The sequence below is a fragment of the Cinclus cinclus genome, chromosome 5, assembly GCF_963662255.1.
Source record: "Cinclus cinclus chromosome 5, bCinCin1.1, whole genome shotgun sequence".
NCBI classification, from domain to species: Eukaryota; Metazoa; Chordata; class Aves; order Passeriformes; family Cinclidae; genus Cinclus; species Cinclus cinclus.
Genome location: NC_085050.1, coordinates 38,203,750 through 38,226,833, shown reverse-complemented (window position 1 = coordinate 38,226,833; position 23,084 = coordinate 38,203,750). Strand labels below are relative to the sequence as shown.

The following is a 23,084-nucleotide window of genomic DNA, read 5'->3' as shown; positions in this document are numbered from 1 at the left end:
CTAACTCCAGCCCCCAAGGATGGCTGGTGCTGCTGACCTTCAGTTTCAGAGTTTATAGTCTCATGCATTTAACTGCTTAAAACAGGAGTGATCTTGATCATTTAGATCCAGATTGAAACTGGTTCTTGCCTGGAGAGTCCAAACAACACTAACACTTGAGATGTTTATGGGATTGACCAGGGACTTGAACCTGGTGTAAAGGTTGAATAGAAAGGGATATTTATCACTGTGACCAGTGTCAAAGAAATACCCACATGGATAAAGTACTTGCTGCAAATCCCTACAGCTTACATAACAGCAAAAATTTTTTTTACTTCCATTTCATCCTACCCTCATTTCTAATTTTCTGGTCAATGTCATAAAAAGAAAGGGACATAAAATATTTTGATTTTAGTGAAAATATTTAAACATTGTGTTGCCTAGTCAAGAGAAATAACAAACAGCTTAGCAGATTGCTGAATAAAGGTGAGGAAAAAATACAAATGTTGGAAACATCAAATAATTTAGTAACTTCTTAAAAAATAAATCTGAAACAGGTGTAACAGGACTTCAGTTAAGATGAGCAAAATAAGCAGGATATACCATAATATGAACAGAGATTAAATTAATACTTTAAAAAAATTAGTTATAATTATACAATGGTATATCTTACCCAAACCTGGTTTTGACTTGTTTTGCCTACAGATTTGTAGCTTACTGGGAACATCTAAGAATTAACGATGCCAGATGACTGATCTACTCTAGCACCAGATGAAAGAAACAACTACTGTATAAATCCATCCCAGTACTTTGTTTTGCCATCAACCCTGTGATTTCACACAGAATTAAACCATGTAACAGGTGCTTTAATACCTCTGACAAAATAGGTTACTCAGCTTTAGTTTTTAACAATATTATCTATATAAATGACCTTTCTGATGAAAGGATGAAAGTCTTGCCTCGGAAATATTATATTCCTACACACTGTGCAGCTTTTTTAATGCTTGTCTGACTTTACCTCTACTTCATAAATTGCCACCCTCCAGTTTACTTGAGTTTCTGTACTGTTTTGCACAGGGCAACATGTGATTCAGCAAAAGGGGAAAGTAGAGTGATCATACAATCTGCAATTCACTGCAGGAGCTGGGCATGTAAAGGCAGCACAGAGGCACCTACCTACAACTCCATGAAGCAATGCAGCAAATGAATCAGACAGACTTTAAATACACAAACAGAAATCCTTGAAGATGAATTAGCCAAAATGAAATACTTTGATTCAGGTCAGTGAAACTGAAAGATTGTTTTGTACCCACACCTCACAAATAGCTGAAGAGGGGAGGAAGGGGTGAAGAGCTGCAGAATAGCAACTTATTCAGGAAAATAATTTATTGAAAAGGAAAATAAAATCCCCTGTCAATATAGTAACTTAACAAAATAAAGAAACAATGTTTTCATTGTACTCCATAAGTTGCAATGAACTTGTAATTCTCCTATACCTAATAAAGCAAAAAAAAAAATCATAAAAGGAAAAAAAAAAACCAGCCACAAACCACTTTACACTACTTTCAACCACTAGACCACTAGAGAGGTTTTTCTAATGAAAAGGAATTATTGGATGGAAGACTTAGTTTGTTCTCCAGTTCAAGTCTGCTTTTTTTCCATCCTTCAAAGATGCAAAATATATCCAGAAGTCTGTTTTGTAGACTTAATGGTCAAATACTGATTTAAAATAAGCAGACTGGCATAATTCCACCTCCCACAAACATCAGTGAACATATCCTCAGTGACCTCAATTAACAAGACTCCCTGCAAACCAGGTTCAGATCCAGTCCAATACAGCATCATCCCTGAGAAACCCACAATAAAGATTTGATAAAATGGAAAAAACATTCCTAAATCTTCAAGCAGAAACGTTTCACTTCCTGAAAAACTCCTTAAAAATACACTATTTGAACAATTGCCTTTAACAATTCAGACATTATAGGGTTGACTGACTACATATCACTTTGAAATTATAATTAATTCAGCATTATGAAGATTATTTTCTTCTTTTCCCTTATTTTTCCTTCAACCAACCACTTCTCTTGATCAACACAGGACACGAAATAATACATCATCACGACTTTTGTTTCATCCCTATATTTGATTACTCTTGGCAGGCTTTCTGGTAGAATGAGCAATCTGTTTGGCTACAGCTACCTAAGCTAAAACAATTGAAAAACTCATTTGTCAAATCTGAAAATACATCTACTTCATTTTCAACCTTGAATTTTTTTTATTGCAGTACAAATGAATGATACACATTGACATATTTTAACTCAGTTGTAAAAATACTATGAAAAATGTTACAGCTCTAGAAATTTTAGCTTCAACTAGTACTTTCCCTGGTAATTAAAGAAAGCATCTTTCTGATATAACTAAGCAAGAATAGGATCTGTGTATGTGGGAATTAAGCATGTACAAATTACTAATCTTTATCTGCATTAGAATAAAAAGCATAGGTATCTGTAGAAGCAGCAGCACTAAACAGATATTACTAACCAGATGAATTTTTTATTATTAATAATGTTTGACAGCAGTTGACAATATTTTAGGGAAAAGGTTTCCTAACATTTATGGTGTTGAATAGTCCAACTACACTCAAACTGGGCTGGAAAGCCACAGTCCAAATGTAAAAAATTCAAGAACCCCTTACTTTCCACCTAAAGAAATACCTGTTTGACAAGAAAGATCTTTTTAAAACTTTAACTATGTAAGATGCTATCACATTTTACAACCAGATAAGTATTGATAGAATCAACCATGGCTTTGCTTCACAGAACAATTTCTACCTTTTTTTTAAGTATTATTTTTATAATTTCTCCCACCTTTCTTGGAGAATCTGAAGTGCAAGCAAACATTTTCTTGACAATCTCTACATGTTTGTAGCAATACTTGCCTTCTTCGTATGTGATATTTATAGGAATGTAAAAAAAAAAAAAGATTTAGTTCTTCCAGTCAGTGAGCTGAAACTATTGCATATAACTGCCTCACAAATCTGAGACATGAATTCAGAATTATTATTTCATTCTGCACACCACAAACATGTGTAAACCTATGTCATCTTCAGTATATATCAAAAAATTATCTGACATCAATGGGATATCAAATGGTGAGATAAAACAGCAGACATGGTGAGGTAGGACCTATAAAATACTTCTAATATTCTGTGAGGCATTTTGCTCCTCAGAATTAGGGATACACAGCACAAAAAAACCCATATCACTTTTACATGGAATGAAAAAAGGGAAGAGAGGAATTGTAAACATTCAGCATATGTAAAAAGCATGCAAAGACAGAAGGGTATGTTAGCTTCTCTCGAAACCACAGTTCTACCACTGTGTAGAACCCAGTTTATAAATCCACAATCAGTCCTAGAGAACAATATTGAAATGTTTTGAGGTTTCATATGTCTGTATTATTCACTCAGTACAAACCTACATAGTTAATTCTACTTCTGCATATCCCTCCCTCTCCATTTTAATGAGACTACACCCGCAGATCTCAGAGAGAAATCTCATGATTCATAATCATGTTACACTTAACTTGGCTAAGACATTACTTACAGTAACTACAAAGCAGTTTTGGGCATATATCCCTGCATGTTTTGAGAGGATACTTACTTTTGAGGAGCCCATGAATATCAGTGGATATCACAGGTGGAAACAATTGCCTCTTTATCTAACATAACAGAGTTTTTTTTCTTAACAGTGCAAAGAAATTCTGTCCACTCATGCCCCAAGTATCAAAGTTCATCAAAACAGGACCTTGTAACTGCCTACTAAGAAGTCCTGACTAAAGTTAAATACATACAGCTGTAAAAATAAGCACATGTATGAAAAATTGAACAACTTAACAGTTTAGGAGAGAAATACTAGACTGAGTAAGATTTAGAAAAATGTTACACACTTAGTGTGCTTTAATCCAGTTCACATATGAAATATTGTGCTCACTGATACCGTGAGCAATTTGACAGCCCTTTGCTGGCTTTGTAAAGTAGGAGCTCTCCACATTCATGTTTTTTGTTCCTGGATGTCGGAAACAAGACTGCCTACCTACTTCTTAGTATGCTTAAAGACTTGAACACCAGATCAAGACAAGTATGCATCCTGGTGATTATCTTCATGAAAATTCTGAAGCCATTTCTCTATCTTTCTTAATATTTGAACTGGCTTGCGTTCTAACATCAACTGTGATTTTTCACATAATAGCAATTGGCTTTTATTGACAATGCACATTTCTATGAAGATGGTAGAATAGAAATCCTTTTAAACAGCATATTAGCATTAGAAAAATCAAGCATTCATTTCAGTCATTTCATATTTGGGCCAAAGAAGGAAACATCTCCAGATCAGACCAATATGAATTTCAATGGTATTCTACCTTATTCTTCTGCAAAACAGCATAAATCTGTTGCCTAGATCATCTGGGAATATTGCAGCTAAATAATTCCCTCACAGTGCAGGCCTTAGAGAGCAAACCTTAATCTGTGCCAGTAGCACACAAAGATTCCTGAAACCTGAAATGTTTTTGCCAAAGTAGAATTTTGGGTGCAATATAATCTGCCAGGATATAAATAAATAAGCCACTACACACAGGCAAGCATGTTGTCAAATCCAACGATCTACTCTGACCCTAAACTTTATGAATACAAAGAGTTCTCAAGGCTTCACATGGACTTTTTAAATCTGACCAAAATAGTTAACTTACTCTGTTGCAAAAGGCTGGAAGGCCACTTTCTACAATGGATTCTTGTCACTACTCCTTTACCTACCAATCAACTCTTGCCACTTCTAGGAATCACTGTTTGGGTTTTCTCCTGAAGTGATGTTCCAGTCACCAACATAAGCTCTGCCAAATCCTCAAACATACATGCATCACTAAATATAGATCCCCACACTCTTCATATTAATAGCTTCCCTCTGCTTTAATGAATAGCTGGTAAAACAGAGATCATTTTCCACACGCAGTAGCATATAACAAGGAGTAAATTCTGTACTTCCCACTGCTGTGCTACATAGATTTAACAACTGGAATGAACTTCATCATCAAGACCCAGCTCAAAAATGTCAAAGGAGTTTGTTTTCAGTTGCATGTAGGCCCCAGTGTAAGTGCACTACATAAAATTGTGTGATGACTTGCAGACTTTTTTAGGGAGATACTGAACAAAATGCAAAAGGACAGTCTTTTCTGAATCGATTATTATGTATCAAATGAGAAAATAAAAAATTTGTTTGTAAGAATTTTCTGCAGCAAAATGTCAAGCACTGAATAGTCTGCAATAACAATTACATTAACAATTACAATATTAAGATAATACTTTCTGGACATGGTAAAATACCAAAAAGTTTGAATTATTTCAATCTTTTAAACCCGTTCTCTTATTCGGTTTGGTTAAAGCAGCCACTTGCAAAGACAGTTAATAGAACAGTGAAATCACATCTTCATCATAATGTGAAAGCTTTGTCATGGGTTATAATTTCCTTCTATCTCTCCTTGTGTCCAAGACTGCTACCTTAAACTTCACCACCTTTTATAGGTACATCATTAATTCCTACATAATTTTCCCTACTGTCATCTATCAGTGTGGAACAGGAAAGTAGAAGTGAAAAATCATAAAAAAAAAATCTAACAAATAACTAAAGATTGTTCAAACTAGATAAGAATACCCAGTGAAGATCTGATCATTGATATAACTAGCTACTAACTTTTCTCTTTCAGAGATCAAATTTCAAGAAATATGAAAATTACAGGAAGTTTTAATACAATCCCCTACACTGGCATGCACTAAGACTGCCTCCATAGTATTTTTTCTGAAGCAAACAGGCAAGATTTTTAGCATTAAGCAAAATGGGATTTACAGATGCAGAAAAAGAAACGCTCTATGGTTACTAAGACATTAAAATGTCAAGTTAAGACAAATAGGATCATAGAAAAACAAGCAATAGAAGAAACACCATTCCAAAATCAATATCAAAACTTTTTAAAAGGTCTCCATTAGAAACATTAACACAAAACAAAACTTCAGGTATTTAATAAAGTACTTTTTCAATGCTAATAGAAAAGTGATAGAAATACCTTGGTTAGAATAAAAGCTTCCTTATGATTGAATACATGGGAATTGCTCTAAAGCTAGGTTCCAAAAAAAAGTAACCAGCTCCTGAACTATTTTCTTGCTTCAGCATATCGTGTGGGGAAGGGAGGGAGTCCAGGGACAACACGGACACCCCAGGAGTCATGACAACATGGACATGACACAGAAATACACAATTCCTTCAACTCCGTCAAAGGAGTCACACTCAGAAACCAGCCAAGATTTGCAAATGTACTAATCCAAGCTATTATTTCTCTTTTCTGCAGGTAGTTACATCAAATGCTTCTATTACCTTCTATTACATGAATTCATAGAAGCAGAGGAGATAGGAAGAAAGGATTAATGGCGTCAGTCTAAAAATACTCTAATTCTGTTCAATCCACTGTTTTCTACATTCTGCCACCCCTTACAAAACCTCTTAGACATCTTTCCCTTCTGATTGTAAAGCCAAGATAGTCTATGCAGTTTCTGTTACTGTTACCATCTATTTGTGTGTTACAAAGCTATTTATGCTACACTATAATAAGCACAGATGGCTAGAGTCAATCCCAGTAAGATTTAATGGAAAGACAAGAAAAGACTGGGTATCCATAGCCACTAAATAACCTACACCATATAAAATAAAGATTATTCTTCAGAGAAAGGAGATAAAGATAAGATGAAACAATGTTATCAGCTTTACTTTAGATTACAAGGGCAATCTAAGGAAAAGCACATTACCATTCACTTAACTTTTAAATGCTAGCTATATAAAGAGCTTCCAAGTTAATGCCTTCCAAGAGACATTCAAGAGTTCAGTGTTAACAATAGTTTGAGATTAGCAGACTCTGCCTTTTCAGACAAAAAAAGCATTTGGCACTAAAAACAGGCAGCAAAAACAGACCATAGGAAAAGTAGTCATGTGAAAGACAACAGAAATCCATACTTGAGAATGAATGAAATGCACATATAAAAATTAGAAGCCTTTGTCTATAATACAGAAGATAGGAAAAAATAACATTTATATTACTCTTTCCCATTATAATTTGTTACATTCAATCTAGAAGATATGAACAATTCCATAGCTTCTTAAATTTCCTTAATTAATTAAAATTAATACAAATTTCTAACACTTTCCCATATTTTACAGTTTAAAAAAAGAGCAGTCAAGTCCTTAGTAGTTTTGTTTCAAAGACAGTAATTACAGGTGAAGGTACAAAATACTTCTCTTTCTGTCCGACCTCCTAGGCTTCAAAATTTTTCCTCCTTCACCATATTAATAAAACTCAGATCGTACAAAGTAAGTCACGGAAAAAAAGTGACTGACACTACTTTAGAAGTGCCTGTAAGTTTCAGCTAACAGACTGGCACATGGAAAAGATTTAAAGCCCTATTTGCAAAAGTAACTTTACATTATTACAAGATCTTGGTGTAATTTAGGCTTAAGACAACATAAAGAAGAATCTCATCTTTCAGAAGAGCTGCCGTATCCAATAATGGGGTTGTTTCCCCTGAACCATAAAAAGTACTGGAGAAATAAAGACCACCAAAACTTTTTTCACAACTAATGAGTTAACAAGAGCTGGAGAAAAGACCATGAGTGATACACTATCCAACTCTAAACACTGACTTTCTCTAAAGCACATTTAGGATATTCCATAAGCTAGGAGGCCTTCTTGTCCACTGCAAAAATCTTGTGGAACAGAAAAGTAAAGTTACTGGTACTCCACTCTGGAAGCATGAAAACATTCTGAATATTTACATGTCAATCCCACAAAGAAGTGCAAAGAACTTGTAATGAATCCCTTTTAAAAGAGCCTTTGTCCCTTTTAAAAGAGCCTTTGGCTTGCTCAGTTGTACAAAGATGCAGTGATCCACACAGAGAAGTTCTGCTCACAACACTAATGCACAGTTGGCATGGAGCTTAACTGAGGGGCAGTATTTGATTTTGAGAAGCCTTAAAGCTCCAAAACAGACAAGGGAATAATTAATGCTGGCTACTACTGAATTGGTATGGAGACCTAATATTCAATTTATCTCCTTTCCAAACACAGAGGTTTAGTTTTCACTAACATTGAATAAACATACTCTTCAAATACTTCCAAAAGACTCCTCTGGAAGCCAACACAAGCTGCCCAAACTTGCCACATCTTGTAGAAGGCAATGTATTTGATGGTCAATGTGAGAACACCTCACAGCAAAGCAGAGTAAAAAGGAGTACTGCCAGCACAAACTTCCTCTTCATAGCTGATTGGTTTTATGATCTGTTCAGTTTTCTTCGACCTTCTTTACCCCTGATAACTGTGTTAACATGGTAGGATCATAGTTAAAACTGTAGTATGATGCAGCTGGTTACAATGATCAACCAACCCTATTATTTCATAGCAATACTATGATACAGTTCAGCTGTGGAGTTCATTTATCAACTTAAATTTGAAAATACAGAACTTAAATTATGACCCCTGAAAAGAAAAAGTATGTATCACTAACAAGCAAGTTAGAACCCAAAAATCTCTCTTCCAGCAGCAAGTAAAATTTACCATATAAAATACAGTCTTTTTAATGAGCGCAAATGCACAACTTTACAAATATCTATTACTAAAATTAGTTACTCTTTAGAATCCTACTTCACTGCATTTTAAAGAAATTAAAATTTCAGAAAAGAAAGTCTGAAAGATTTTCAGATAGTAATACAGCAGACAACTATGATTGTATGCAATTTTGTCCAACTGACTGTAAAGATTATGTAAAAATACAAAATTATTTTAAATTACAAAGCCACTGTATTTCGCTCTAGGATTAAAAACACCACCACTATTTGGAAAGTAATCAGAAAGATAAAAATAATTCCTATATTTTGATACTCTGTTCTTTTCTCCACAGATTTACATCATTATGAGTAATGAAGGTTTGCTAGATAAGATTTAGGATGTTCAAAGTAGGAGAGTATAAATGTAATGCCATTTCTCAATTGCATTTTTCAAAAAGATTAATCTTTATTTCAGACAAACTGCAGTATATGTATATATATTTATCATATGCTTAGTGCTATCATCATAGACAAAACTATTAACACGAAGCATTATTAATATAACAAAATACGAATTAAGAAGATATCCCTAAAGCATCTACTGAAAAGCCTCAGCTCCCAAGCCTGAAATAAACAGGATCATCCCCCCATGGGCAAGAACATCCCAGCATCATGACACCATTGGCTGCTGAAGCAACCTAACCAGGCAACCTTGAAAACCTTAACAAACACATCAACCCTGAGACTTATTTTAGTAACAGATGTGAATAGTTGCAGCTATTCAGCAACTGGACTGCAGCAGCATTAAGAAAGGGTTGAAAACTCTTCCTACCCAGCACTTCAGGCAAAAAAAAAATGTACCCTGGTACAGAACCCAAAATGTTTGACTTGCACATACAACTTAAGGGAGTTGATATTTGACATATCCCATCTCCCCTACCTGTAAGATGGGAAGTCTCCTATTTAAAAACAAGACCATTCTCAATTTTTGCATGAGAAAAAGAAGTGGGAAGGTAGGTAGGTAGCCTCAAACACACTGCTGCATGTTAGGACCTAGACCTACTACATTACTTTTAGCAGATTTGTGAGAATGATCAAGACCTTTCAAAAGAGTCAGCTACAGTTCTGCCTCTACAAAGTACTGAAAGATCTTAGCCAATGATTTCATATTAATAACAATTACTGACAAAACTGACATTTTAAAGGATCTTAAGAGAGGTAGATTTGGGGGTTGGCTCAGTTTTTTGGCTTTTTATAAATAAAGTATCATATCCTGGTTTATCAGGCTCTGTAAGGGTTCCCTTTCTGAATGACTGTGTCCTTTCTCACTGTGATCTAAAACTCTTAAGAAATTGAGCCAATGAGCCAGAAGTCAGGGTCACTATCTTTCACAATAATCAGTCCTGTCAGTTAAGTCTTAAGTTAAGCCTTTAAAGACTTCTTTTCACACCAGAATTCCACCTCACCCTTACATCTATAGGGTATTTAAGCCTGCAAAAATTATCCTACTCTGACCAGAGAATTAAATTACAAACACAGGCCTTGCATACCTTGATTTTAACTCTACAAGACAGATATCCCTACATATGTTTCAAGTGCTGCTGTCCTGTTCCTTAACAGGAGGCCACATCTGAATCAGTGATCACATTGCTAATCACAATTTCAAAACCAACCAATTACAGCCACACAAGTAAATTTTTGTAAATTTACTAATTATATAAAAAATGTAGGATGGTAAAACTTCTCCACCATGTTATATTTAAGTATGATAATTGGTAAGTGTTCTTACAAGGTATTTTTCTAATGCATTCTTGTACAGCTAGAGTAACATAATTTTGGGGGGGGGTCTTACAGTTAAACTACCTATGCTTTAAAAGGAGAGCCCTGTAAAATTAAATAAATATTCCAGGCTGGGTACCAATCAATAGAATGTAACCATTCTGCACAAGAAATAAGAGCATACTCTTCACTGAAGCACCAGACTTATAAAACTTACAACAGTGTAAAAATAAGACAGCATATTTTCAAATTGCCTCAGAAGAATCAGTATGCAATACTTCCTCAAAGCAGTCACTTTTAAAACCCCTGGGGACACCTACTTGTCACAGAATAAATTATCTGGATAATATCCAATATTACAGTACATGTCAGTGGGCACCCAGGAGACAGGCATTAGAGAGCACTTAGCTTTCTCAGCCTTGCAGGTTAGTCCTTACATAAATGACTGTGCCCAATTATAAAACATACCTGATGAACGTATTTTGGAGTTTTCTAGCAGCAGCCTTTAATCCTAGAACATCTCTATAGCACCAGATTTTTGGTTGTTTTTCTTTCCTAGTTCACAGGTCCCAGTGCACAGCATACTGAACAGGTATTTTTCAGGTGAACCTAAGCTCTTTCTTCTAAGATTTTCAAGGCAAAAAAAAATAAAAAAAATCTGACTACTGATTGGAAGCACTCCCAAACACCAGAATCATGCTGTTTAATAAAAATTATTGCGAAAATAAGTTCTCCCACAACTCTAGTAGTTCTTTCCTAGTTACCTAAGATAAATAGCCAAGTTTGCATCCCACATGCAACACAAACATAAAGCTAGAAAATACATGCATCACAAGACACTTCAGGTCTCAGAAAAAATAAGACACTTCTTGGAGACATTTACTTCAGTTTGCTACAACAAACTGCAGTCACCAGCAGGCTGTAGAGCAAGAAGAAACCTGTTGCCTCTGAAGTTGCAAACCAAATCAATGTTTTACACCAATTCAAAGAAATTCAGTAGGTTAAACAGTAAAGAAAACAAAAAAGTATTTTGCATGCTTGGAGTTCAGATTTTTAAAAGCGACGCCAAGGGACGCAGGATACTGGATGATCAAAGAAAATCTTTTCCACTGAAAGAAATGTGAACGGCTTTTGAAAATAGGTTTTCACTCAAGTCGCAGCAAGCACAGCCCGAACTAGGCGCACAGGCGAAGTACGCTGAGGACAGAGCCACCTTATAGCGGCAGGTTTCGTAACTGATGAGATTCGGGTCAGGCTGGGGCTGCTGCCCCCGGGCTCCGAGCACGGCGCTCCGGACACCGCGCACCGCCGCGCTGGAGCCCCGCGCCCCTGACACCGCAACCCCCGCCCGTGAGCGCCGTCCTTCTCCCCCTCCCTCCCTGCCGGCACTTCTGACAGGGCACGGCGGGACGAGGCGGTGCCGCCCGCTACCGCTGCCGGGTGCCCGGGGAGGGGATGAGGGAGGGGGCTCTGACCCGGGCGGCACAAGCGGAGCGGCGGCGGGGCGAGCCCCTGCCCTGGCCCGGCCTCGCGCCCCCACAGCATCCCTTCCTGCAGCGGGGCGAGAAACGGGAGGACGGCGGACAAACGCGGCGCTCCCCCTCCTGCGCCTGGCGCCCCGCAGGGCGGGAAGCGGCTCCCGCAGCCCGGCCCGGCCCGGCGGGCCCCGAAGGTGCGGGCTGGGCCCCGAAGGTGCGGGCTGGGCGCCTCACGCCGGGCGGTCCTGGCCTCTCGCGGTGGAAGCGCACCGGGAGCTGCTCCGCGGGACCCCCATCCTCCCCGCCGCAGGCAATTAATTAAGAATTAATATTCGGGGAGAAGGGGGAAAGTTGAGGCTGTACCACAGCCCCCGCTCCCCAGGGGATGCCCTACACCTTGCGGGAACAGAACCAGCTGAAGCGGGCTGGGCGCGGCTGCCGGCTGGCAGGGTCGAAGGGCTGAACTTACGTCTCGGAATTTGTTCCACTGCCCGACCTCCTTGTCGTACTGGGAGACGGTCGTGAGCCATTGTTTATCGTCCAGAAAATTGCCGCTGTCCGGTCTGCCCCCGGCCGCCGCCGCCGGGCTGCACCAGGCTGCCGCGCACACGCACACCAGGGCTGCCGCTGCCGCGAGCATCTGGGCGAGAGGAGACACGGGCGGGGGGGGTTACCCACAGCGGGCCGAGCCCGGCCGGGGGCTGCCGGCGGGGGACGGGACGGCCGCCCGCGGCGGGCCCCCTCGCCCGCCTGAGAGCGGCGGGGGAAAGGGGAAGGGGAGGCTGCCCAGCCCGTCACCTTGCCGCGAGCCCCGCACCCGCGCTCCTCGCCGCGGCCGGAAAGGCGGCCCCGCGCCCGCTCCCTCCGCACGCGCCGCCGTCTGCGGCCGCCCGTCCGTCCGCCCCGCTCCCGCGCCGCGCGCGCCGCCCGCCCCTCGCCCCGCCCCGCCCCCGCCCCTCGCCGCGCGCCGCACCGGGAGAGGCGCGCGCCCGCCGCTCCCGCCCGGAGCCGGGCGCTCCGGGAACCGCGCGGGGTCGGGAGCCCCGGCACGGCCCCGGCACGGCCCCTCCACGGCCCCACCGGCCCCGCAGCAGCCGCGCGGTGCCGCCGCCTCCTCCCGGCGGGTGCGGATGTAGCTGGAACTTCGCCACAGCTGCGTCGGCGCCTCGCACCCCGAGTTAGATCGGCGGAAGCCCCTAGGCGGACACGGCCCTTCAAAGCCCACAGTCGTCCCAAGACAAAACTTCCCGCGCCTTCGGGACAAGGGGAGACACAGGCTCGCGGATCGCCCCTAAGCGCTGGTGGAGGCGCGCTGTGATGCCGCCTGCCCGTGTTATCCCTTTTGTAAGGATCGTGCACTGTTCCCTCTCTTCCCGGCTTTTGTCTTTTAAACAGCAACAGTGTGCTAACTCAAAGTCTTCGATGACATTTGGTTGCTTTCCCGAATTAGTTAAATTTAATTTAGAATTAAGCAAGGTGCAGAAATAGTTCAATTACCTTTCCAGCATAGCTGCCTCCATATTTAAGTTCTATCTGCCATCCCGTTGACCTAATTAATCTAATTTTAATGTTATCTTTATTCCCTAGACTTGAGTCAACACTGCTTTTTAGGTTCGTATTAGCTGCGTGTTGCAAGGTTTCTGTGGAGGGGGTGGAGCAGGGAGTGCGGGGTGGCCTCTGTGGGAAGAGGTATGGGACTCTCCCGTTTTGGGAACAGCTGGATCCCACCAGCTCTGCAGGGGAGACACTGCGGCCACAGCTAAGCCCTTCGGCAAAGCGGGTGGTGCCTCTGTGAAAGCACAGTTAAGGGCAGAAAATGCTGTGCGGAGAGAGAAAGTGGGAACAGGAACGGTAAGAAACAACAGGGAACGCCGGGGCCAGAGAGAGAGGAGAAGGTGCTCTCCATGGCAGAGAACTGCAGACCCTGGAAAACTCATGCCACAGCAAAGGGATATACCCAGAGAAACCGTGGCAAGCCCAAACCAGAGCACATTTTCCTGTAGAAATCCAGCCGATGGGAAAGCCATGCCAGAGCAGAGGAAAACTGTAAGAAGGAACGAGGAGGGAAGAGAAATTGTTACATGCTGACTGTGCCCTCAATTCTCCCTGTGCTGGTCAGGAAGAGACGAGTCTGGAATGAAGCTGAGCCTGAGAAAAGAAGGAAGAAAAGTTGTTTTAACGCGTCTTCTTCTTTACCACTGTTCAAACTAGCTACTACATTTATATTTTAATTGGCAATAAATCTTCTCCCAGTCAAGTCTGTTTTGTCTCCAACAGTAATCGGTAAACATTATTCCTGGTTTTTATTTAACCCGTGATCATGCTTTCTCACTCCATTTCTTCCTATACTTGTCCTGCTGAGGAGAGGGGCTGTGAGCAGCTGGGTGAAAGTTTGGCTGTTAGCCAAGACTAACCCACCACGAGGGAGCCAAGTATGTCAAGTACACAACACTCTCAGTGTAGTTGCTGAAAGTATTTTCTGTGGTAAGATATGAGTTACTTTCAGACTTGGGACCAGGGTCAAGTCCATTAAGAGATTCTCTGATGGCAGAAAAATGCCACTTGATGAAAAAAGTGATTATGAGATTGCCACTGATTCTAGCAAGTTTTGATTTTGCTAATAAACTGTAACTACAGACAGATAGTAAAGTGTTAATTAAATCAAATAACCTACATCATACAGAACATAATACATGCCATTTTTTTCCCTAAACTTGTGTCACTAAAATCAATGAAAATCCTGTCACCTGTATGACAGAGAGGATGATTGCCAGATTAGGATTAATGTGCCTGACTCTACAAATGCTACCTATCCATAATGATACTATATTCTGTAATAAATCAATCGTAAAATTCAAAGCAAAGGGATAGAGGGACTGCAGAGAGGCTAAATAAGAATCAATAAAACAGTCATGTTATTCTCAGTGTGGGTTATAGAGTCAGTGCTTTATAGAATCATTCTCTGACAATCTAGTTTGTATTTGTCAGTCTTAATGTTAATTTCCTACAAATTGCTTTGCCCTTTGTCAAAGAAGAAATTTCTCTATAAAGCTAATGTGTTGGGGTTTGGGGTTTTTTTTTTAAAGAATTGCTTAAACTTTTTTAACAGCATCCCCATTCCTCAATTTGTGTTTTCCCAGCATCGAAGGTGATCCATTTTTTTTTTTTGCTTCATCTGTGTTTGACAATTTCATCCAGATAATATTTATTACTACTTTTAAGTTATTGTTCATCTTTCCATACTTCAAGAAGAGAAATAAAAGTGGCTAAGATTTGCATTCAGTAAAAATCCTTAGAAAGAAGAAATTTCTTATGGTTTGAGTTTTACAAAAGTTTCACTGCATTTGTCTAAAAAGTGATCTTCAACACCTATGACTGCAGTTTCGACTGACAACACATACTAATGATCAATTATATGTAATTTTGCCTGAACCGAGCTATTTGAAGCCTTTAATAATTCTAAATGTATTCCTTATAATTTTAAGCACTCTGATCTCCACATAATTGGTTTAAGAGCCTCATTCTGATCAAGGACTTTACACAAGTTGGTAATTCCATTTATTCAAGCACACAATGATACTTGATTGAAATGGCATTTTGAAGATACAAAACTAAGAAGTTTTCTCTCTTTTCTTTCCTCAATAATTTCACTTCTCTTCAAAGATTAAACTTATGTACCTTGAGAAATACTCTTTATTTTAAATGTACATACATTTCTTTCAGAAAATGTAAGTGTATTGTTACATATTGATGTGTTTAACAATAGCATCCTTAAGATGTGACAGGGAATCTGTTATTGCAGCAGGGGTAAGAGAATAATACTAATGGTAACAGGAACATAATTTTGTACTGAGAGTTGGGAAACTCTGCCTCATAGCTCTTTGTCACTGTCCAGTCAAGAAGCATTGTTGTTATTAAAAAATATATATTTTTCTCTATTCCAAAATATGATATATTTTGCAAATTTTTGGTAACAAATATTTCAATATTAGGTCTTCCTAATTCAGAATAATAACTGTACAGGCATCTTCCCCTCTGAGTAGCTGATGCATCCTACAGGGACGTAGCAATGAAGATGGTGTAGCTGATAATGTACTTGCAAGTTACAATACTGGCATGAGAATTATGGTTGTTGCGCAAGGAAAAGGATGGAAAGAGAAAAAAAGAGGGAGCATATATTTAAATATGTATTTTGTGTACACATCTGTGTGTTATATGAAGGAGCATTGTAATTATGTAACGTATGTAAGGATATATATTGGAAGAAAAGTTTGTATGCATAGGTTACTGATGGAACAGAAGGGACGTACTGAGAAATTATTTAGGAAATGCAAGGAAATTTATGCCCTGAACACTATGTCACAAAAGTGCTTTGCTCACTTCCTGCCAGAATATGTTCACTTAAGGCAATTAAGTATGGAGTTAATTTTTAAAAAGCTATTTTACCTGCAAGGGCTGTGTTAATATATTTGAAAAAACTCGTGTTTAAGGGAATCCAAAGGGAACATCAAGGTATCCCACTGCCCACAGGCAAAGCCAAATATACATTGTCACTGCTGGCAGATGGTGATCCAAATCTACTTCCAGAATCACCATTGGTGGAGTCTGTCAGTAGAAGAAACTCTACACTGATCTGTGTCAGTGGGTTTTACTAGAGTAATTTCAGAAGAGGTTTCCAATACCCGAAACAAGTTAATCTTGCTGCACTTAAGGCTTATAACTTGCAGTGAATCCTATTCACCAAAAGCATGAAGAACAAATTACTCTTTTCCTCTGATCAGCAGTCTTTCCCATATTTGAAACTATTGTAACCCCACTCTGTATTTCATCAAGTGATATGTTTATTACCATATTTTTAACCTGTTCTTTTAATCTTATACCATGATTTTGAGATCTTTGATCACTTTATTATCCCACTGAATTGGGCTATGAATTTTTTTCATTGTCAATGTCTAGAACATTAAAACAACATTGAACAAAGCAGAGGATTTACTTCATAAATATAAATTATTTTGGTTTGATAGGATTAGCATCTTCTTTAGTATCTTCCAGATATTTAGACATTGTGTGCTGAATTACCTCTCCTGTATTTTCCAGAAATTGAAGGTAGAACAGTGTTTCATTTTCTGAACCTTTTTCACCCACTTTTTTGAAGGTCCCTTTTTTAAAGAAACCCTTTAATTTGCTTTGGTTTTTTACAGTCATCTTGTACCTGCTTGTTCTCTACAGTTACTCAAAAGCAATGACTAACAATTCTGAGACCCTTTCAAACAATTCTGTTAGTATTCAGGGCAGAGTTCAGAAGATTATTACAAAAATCTCATTTTTACAAAAATCATAAAATAGATTCATTGCAGACAAAGCTTATCTAAGCCTTTTTTTTTCTTGTCATTGCTGTGATGACTAAGTTAACCAACTACATGCCATTAATGATTGATGCATAGGTTTTAAATTACTTTTTCTTACATTTCACTCCTTATTGCATTCTTCCTCCACAATGGGACTCATCTTTTCCTTTCATCTTCTTTATAGTAATACTATATTTGCAATTATTTCTTATTAACCTTGATGTGTTTTGATAGCGGCGTCTCACCTTCTCCATGACTTTTGCTACTTGCGTCTCGAACTGCTTTGAAGTATTCATCTTTCATTCTTCTTTGACTTTCATATTCTACTTCAGGCCACTGAAGACTAAGATTCAATGTATTTGTCTTCTATGGCTTTCTCTATTCTTCTGCTATTACTGCATTTAATCCTTAATATTTTTCCTGTAGGGTGCTCCAAGGTGCTCATATTTCTCATTCTTCATTAACTTGATTTGATTGCTAAATACCTGTGGATCTCTGCTAACACAAGTACTGTCAAAAAGGCAGAAACCACAAAGATCCAGAGAGCATGGTAGCTCAGATAGTCAGTACTAAGGACACATCCATCTGTTTTTATGGACAGCTTACATACACTACAGAATAAGGCTTTGTTATTTGGACCTGTCCAAGATCAGAGGCAGAAGACCATCTCAAGACAGGTTTAAGGAAAATCATCTCAAGTTTACAACTGAAACAGAAAACATCTTAATGGTGTGACATCTCTGCCTGACACTGCATCTAATCTTCCTGATGTTCTATATAGTCTCAACAACCACAGAAGATGCAACAGGAATTCACAAAGATAAATCCTGGAACTCCGGTCTTCAAAAATAAGCGAATTTCTTCTTCATTCAAACACAGAAAGATCTGGCTTATTATATAATACAAAGTGAAGAACTTCCCCAACTAAACTCAGGAACACAGGTTTGATCAAGCATATTCAAGAAAAATACCTTGTCTAGAGATAAAATTATAATTTTTCACTTTGACTATGGAATATTTTAAGTTGACATTGTCAAAATTAAGTTTATGTCTCTAGAAAGTATGCAATGAATGCTTGTATTTGCTGATGTTTAAAAATTCAAGACTCTTATTTTGTCCAGTGAACAATTTAAACTGTATGTTATAATTTACAACACAGTAATAAGCAGTGTCTTGATTCCAAGGACAATCTTCTCTCTCTCCATATCAGTTCTTTTATATGCAGTTTATTAATTATAAATTGGGAACCCTTCTCATCTGACTGTTCTCAGTAGATGTAAAAATCTGAAACTTTTCCTATCCCAGAGTTTTATCTGGTACACATCACAGCTTCCAGAAAAAAGTGCATGTCTCACTGTGTCCTTGTCCCAGACACACCCTTTAAAATGAAACACTGTATGCAGTAGATTTTCTGTGAACAAAACAGGCATAAAATCATAAGATTGATGGAGCTTCTAAACCAATGCCTGTTAAGACCTTCCTGTGTTATTCACAATCTTCTTGAGAAGATATTTTCCTAGTTTAAGCATCTCTGTTTCACATGTTCTTTATACAGAAGTATTCAGCTTGAAGAGCTGTGGCTGAATTTTCAGATCTGGCTTTATTTAAGCACCAAAAAATGCTGGGCACCAGGTTGACATTTATGTATTGGATGGTGATGTGTTTTAACCACCTCACACCATAAAATCTCAATAGAAGCAATTTAGAGGCTGGGTAGGACATAGGTACCCTTTGTGTGCTTTGACTCTAAATTTCTTTCTCACCATTTTCTGTAATTAACTATTCCAGAAGTAGGAGTAGGTCAGCTGTTTTCCAATTCATACTCCCTATAGCTTGCATTTTTCCAAAGTATGTGACTGAAGAAGACAATTTTTTTTGTTCTCAGGCAAAAATGAGAAATAAGGATAAGCAAAGAGGATGTGGTACTGCTCCTATTTTTACCCACTGAAATTTTCCTGTTTGCTCAAATATATTGGTCAGAAATATAGATGTACAATTTGAGTTATGCTCAACAAAAGGTACTGTGGGTGATAGTATTAAATGAAAGGTATATTTGGTTTGGGTGACCTTATTTCACTATGGATTTCCAAGCCTGAGGTGAATTGTAAGAAAAATTTTCCTAATCCACTTGTATAACTTATCTGAGCAAGTAATTCTAATGCAGACAAAACTAGAAGATGAAGTATGTAATTAAACTTTCATTGAATAAGAATGAAAATAGCATGAAAAAATGCGTATTACATAGCAGAAGAGTTTGCTTTGTTGTTTTTTTTAATTGTTTCTCTGAAACACACTCTCCTGTTTTTTCTTTACTATGTATATCACTAGCATCTTTTAAGAAACATTTCTGCAACACAGTTTGAAAAAACATTAATTATTCTAATCATTGTGGTTGATTAAACAGGTAGGGGACTCTTTTTGATTCTTCATTTACCACTTTCTCTTCCTTCCTGAGAGTTCTGCACAGCTGGAGATTTTCAGCCCCATTGTAGCCTCCTCATCTCAGTAAAGTTCTTCTGGCATGCTAATTAATCTCCTTCCCAATATTTACTCTCCCTGACTACAAGCCATTGTCTGCTCTTACATCTTTTTTTTGAAGAGACAGGGTTCTCAAAATTCTTGAATGTTTCTCTTAACAATAGCTCTAGCTTATACATAATGTAGCAAGCAAGAAAATTATTTAATGATAAATTTCTAACCTTGAGACTGTTTCCATGGTTTTATTTTACAACACATTACAGGACTTTGCTTTTCTTTGGGGCTTTTTTTGAGCAAAACCAGGGTTAGTTTTTTTTCTGTTTTGCCAGAACACTAACCAAAACGGCAGGTTTGCTCAGATACTTAAACCAATTAAATCAAATTTATCCATATGGAAATATGGAAACATTCTGCTTTATATTAGTTCCTATTTCAGACTTTTTTGAATCTTATGTATTAAGAAACTAATGTTTTCCTGTAAAATGCTTTATGCATGATGTCCAAAGCAATTGAATACAATATAACATGTCTTGTTAAAATATACTGGACATATATTGGATATACATTGGTTATTGCATATCGAATATCCTATCAAGCTTTACCTTGTTAATAGAGCACGTATTACAAGACATTTCTAATGTACTCATTGCTATTAAGACTGTTACAGAGGATTTAATAAAATCTAAATAATTCTAATAATATCTAAAAATGTTCACAATAAGGTGTCATTTATGAAGAAAGCTATCCTTTATCAAAATGTTTTATGTGAGAAATAAAAGAAACAATGTCCATGTTTTTAGATATCAAAGATGGGTAGCTACAAATTCGGCCTAATGTCATGTCCCTGAAAGATATAGTTGTTGGAAGTTGATGAAGTCTTTACAACTTAAAAGGGGACTAACATCTTCACAAAAGTCCTCACAAAACTAAAAGCTAAGCCGATCAAATAGAATCATCTTGTCTCTCTTCTATCAGTAACTGAGCAAAGGCCTTTCCCCACAAGTATTCTGTATTTTATAGTGATGGCAGTTTGCATGCAATACTTCATTGACCAACTGTATTGGTCAATTAACCTGTGAAACTAGCTAGAGACAGTCATATTACTTAGAGTTGGGTTGGACTCACCATGCCACCTCCACCTAAAACAGCTCTTTACTGTAGAATCATAGAATCATTTAGGATAGAAAAAACATTTATGATCATCATGTCCAACCATGAACCAGCTCTGCCAAGCCCATCTCAAACCATGGCTGTGCATGTTACATCTACATGTCTGAAATACTTCCAGGGATGGTGACTCAACACTCCCCCAGGCAGCCTGTTCCAGTGCCTGACAACCCTTTCCATGAATATTTTTTTCCTAATATCCAGTCTAAACCTTCCCTGGTGGAGCTTGAAGCTGTTTCTTCTTGTCACCTGGGAGAAGTGAGCAACCCACACCTGGCTACAGCTTCCTCTCAGGCAGCCGTAGAGAGCAATAAGGTCTCTCCTGGGCCTCTTCTTCTCCAGGCTCAACAACCCCAGCTATCCTCGTAAGATTTGTGCTCAAAACCCTTCACCAGCTCCACTGCCCTTCTCTGGACCTGCCCCAGCATCTAATCTCCTCTCTGTGTGAGTGGCCAGAACTGGACACAGGATTGGAGGTGTGGCGTAACCAGTGCCATGTGCAGGGGGACAACCACTGCCAGGGTCCTGTTGATAAAATGTATTGCCATTATTTCTGACACAAGCCAGGACGGCCTTCTTGGCCACCTGGGCACACTGTGGTCAAGCAGCACCCCAGGTCCTTCCCCAGTAGGCAGCTTTCCAGCTGCTCTCCCCCAAGCCTGCAGTGCTGCATGAGGTTGTGGCTGAAGTGCAGGACCCAGTACCTGGCCTTGCTGAGCCTCAGACAACTGGCCTCAGCTCATGGATCCAGCCGTGATCCAGATCCCTCCACAGAGCTTGCAACCCTCCAGCAGATTAACGCTCCCACCCAACTTGATGTTAATCTGGAGGACTGCACATATTCAAAATAATTTTGCTATGGAAGTCAAGCTTTGCTTAGTTAATATGATAGATTTTGGAGTAGTGTAAGCATTAAAGGAATCCGTATTACAACAGAAGAGGAATCTTAGTCGGTTTTAAAGTTCTATCACAAACCACATCTATTCTTTGGCTCTGTTTCTAGACCTGTGTAAAACATTTCAGAATTACATGGGTTAACTGGCTTATTTTTCTTCTGCAAAACCACATGTACAGTTGAAGCCAAGTCCATTCCTAATCAAATACATAATTTGACAGAAGTACACATTTATGCCCATTACGTTAATTTGTTTTGGGCCTGTAGGCACTATCACACATGCTGTATGTCTTACCTTGTTACCAATTCACTCAGAAGTGAGAGGAGGCTATGCAATTCAGTACAATTTCTTTACAAATAACCTCCATATAAAGTTGAGGTCTCTGGAATTACATTCTTTTTTTTTTTCTTATGAATGTGCTGTAATCATTAAACCTTCTGTATAATTTAAAACTAAGTTAAATTGATCATAAATCATGCAAAAAAACAAGATAGAATTTCTAGCATATAACTCACAAGAGCCTCTGCACATTTCTACACAGTATTTAAATATGAAAATATCAAATTTACTACAGGAAAGAAAACTCAAAATGACACAATTCTTAGTTTTATTTAATATTATTTATTTTATTTTATATTATATATTAATTTTATTATTTATTGCAATTAATAAATTTACATTTTCATGCAAATTTCATTTATTAAAACCAGCAATAATTTTCTCATCTTTCTGTCACTTCCTGTCTTTCAAAATCACTTCTTTACAATTCATTTCCTTTTCTGTGGTTTTCAGAATAGAGACACGTAGTTTCTTTTCTGCCTATTCCTTTTAATCTTTTTTCATCTCTCCCTTGTTCTCTCACTTTCTTCAGTTATACATACATTCTATTTCAGAGGTAGAAAATTGATGTGGAACAAGAAGACCACAACAACAAACACCACTGCTCTAGAGTAGAGTTTGCCTTCCAGATTACCAGGATTGATGAAGCTATTGGGAGTAGATTGGTACTGATTTATAGATTATTGCAATTTCCAGCCTAATCTCTCTGTATTGACCTGGACATTTTCAATTGTTAGCAGTGTTTCACAATTGGCAGCTTGTCTTAATCAGGACATCTAGGAACTAAATATTTTTCCATGTGATCATTCTTGTAACTGTTTTGATTTTTTTGTCACCTTTAATACATTAAAAATCAGGAAAAAAGTTCTAAAGCAAACAAACAAAAACATTACAAATAAAATAAACCACAAACCACCAGGAAATAACCCAAGGAACACAAGAAAGGAACTCCAGTTCCATGACATTCCAATTAACAAA

General features: G+C 38.4%; 1 protein-coding gene across 2 annotated transcripts in view; it reads right to left on the bottom strand.

The window, feature by feature from the left end:
• Positions 1–12,518, bottom strand: part of SPOCK3 (SPARC (osteonectin), cwcv and kazal like domains proteoglycan 3) — a 157,460-nt gene extending 144,942 nt beyond the window's left edge. Inside the window, exon 1 of one of the 2 annotated variants that reach the window (XM_062492856.1) lies at positions 12,348–12,518. In XM_062492856.1, the coding sequence (XP_062348840.1) occupies positions 12,348–12,518 (171 nt within the window). The remainder of the gene's footprint in view (positions 1–12,347) is intronic. The other variant, XM_062492858.1, reaches the window with a different exon arrangement.
• Between the last annotated feature and the right edge of the window lie 10,566 nt (positions 12,519–23,084).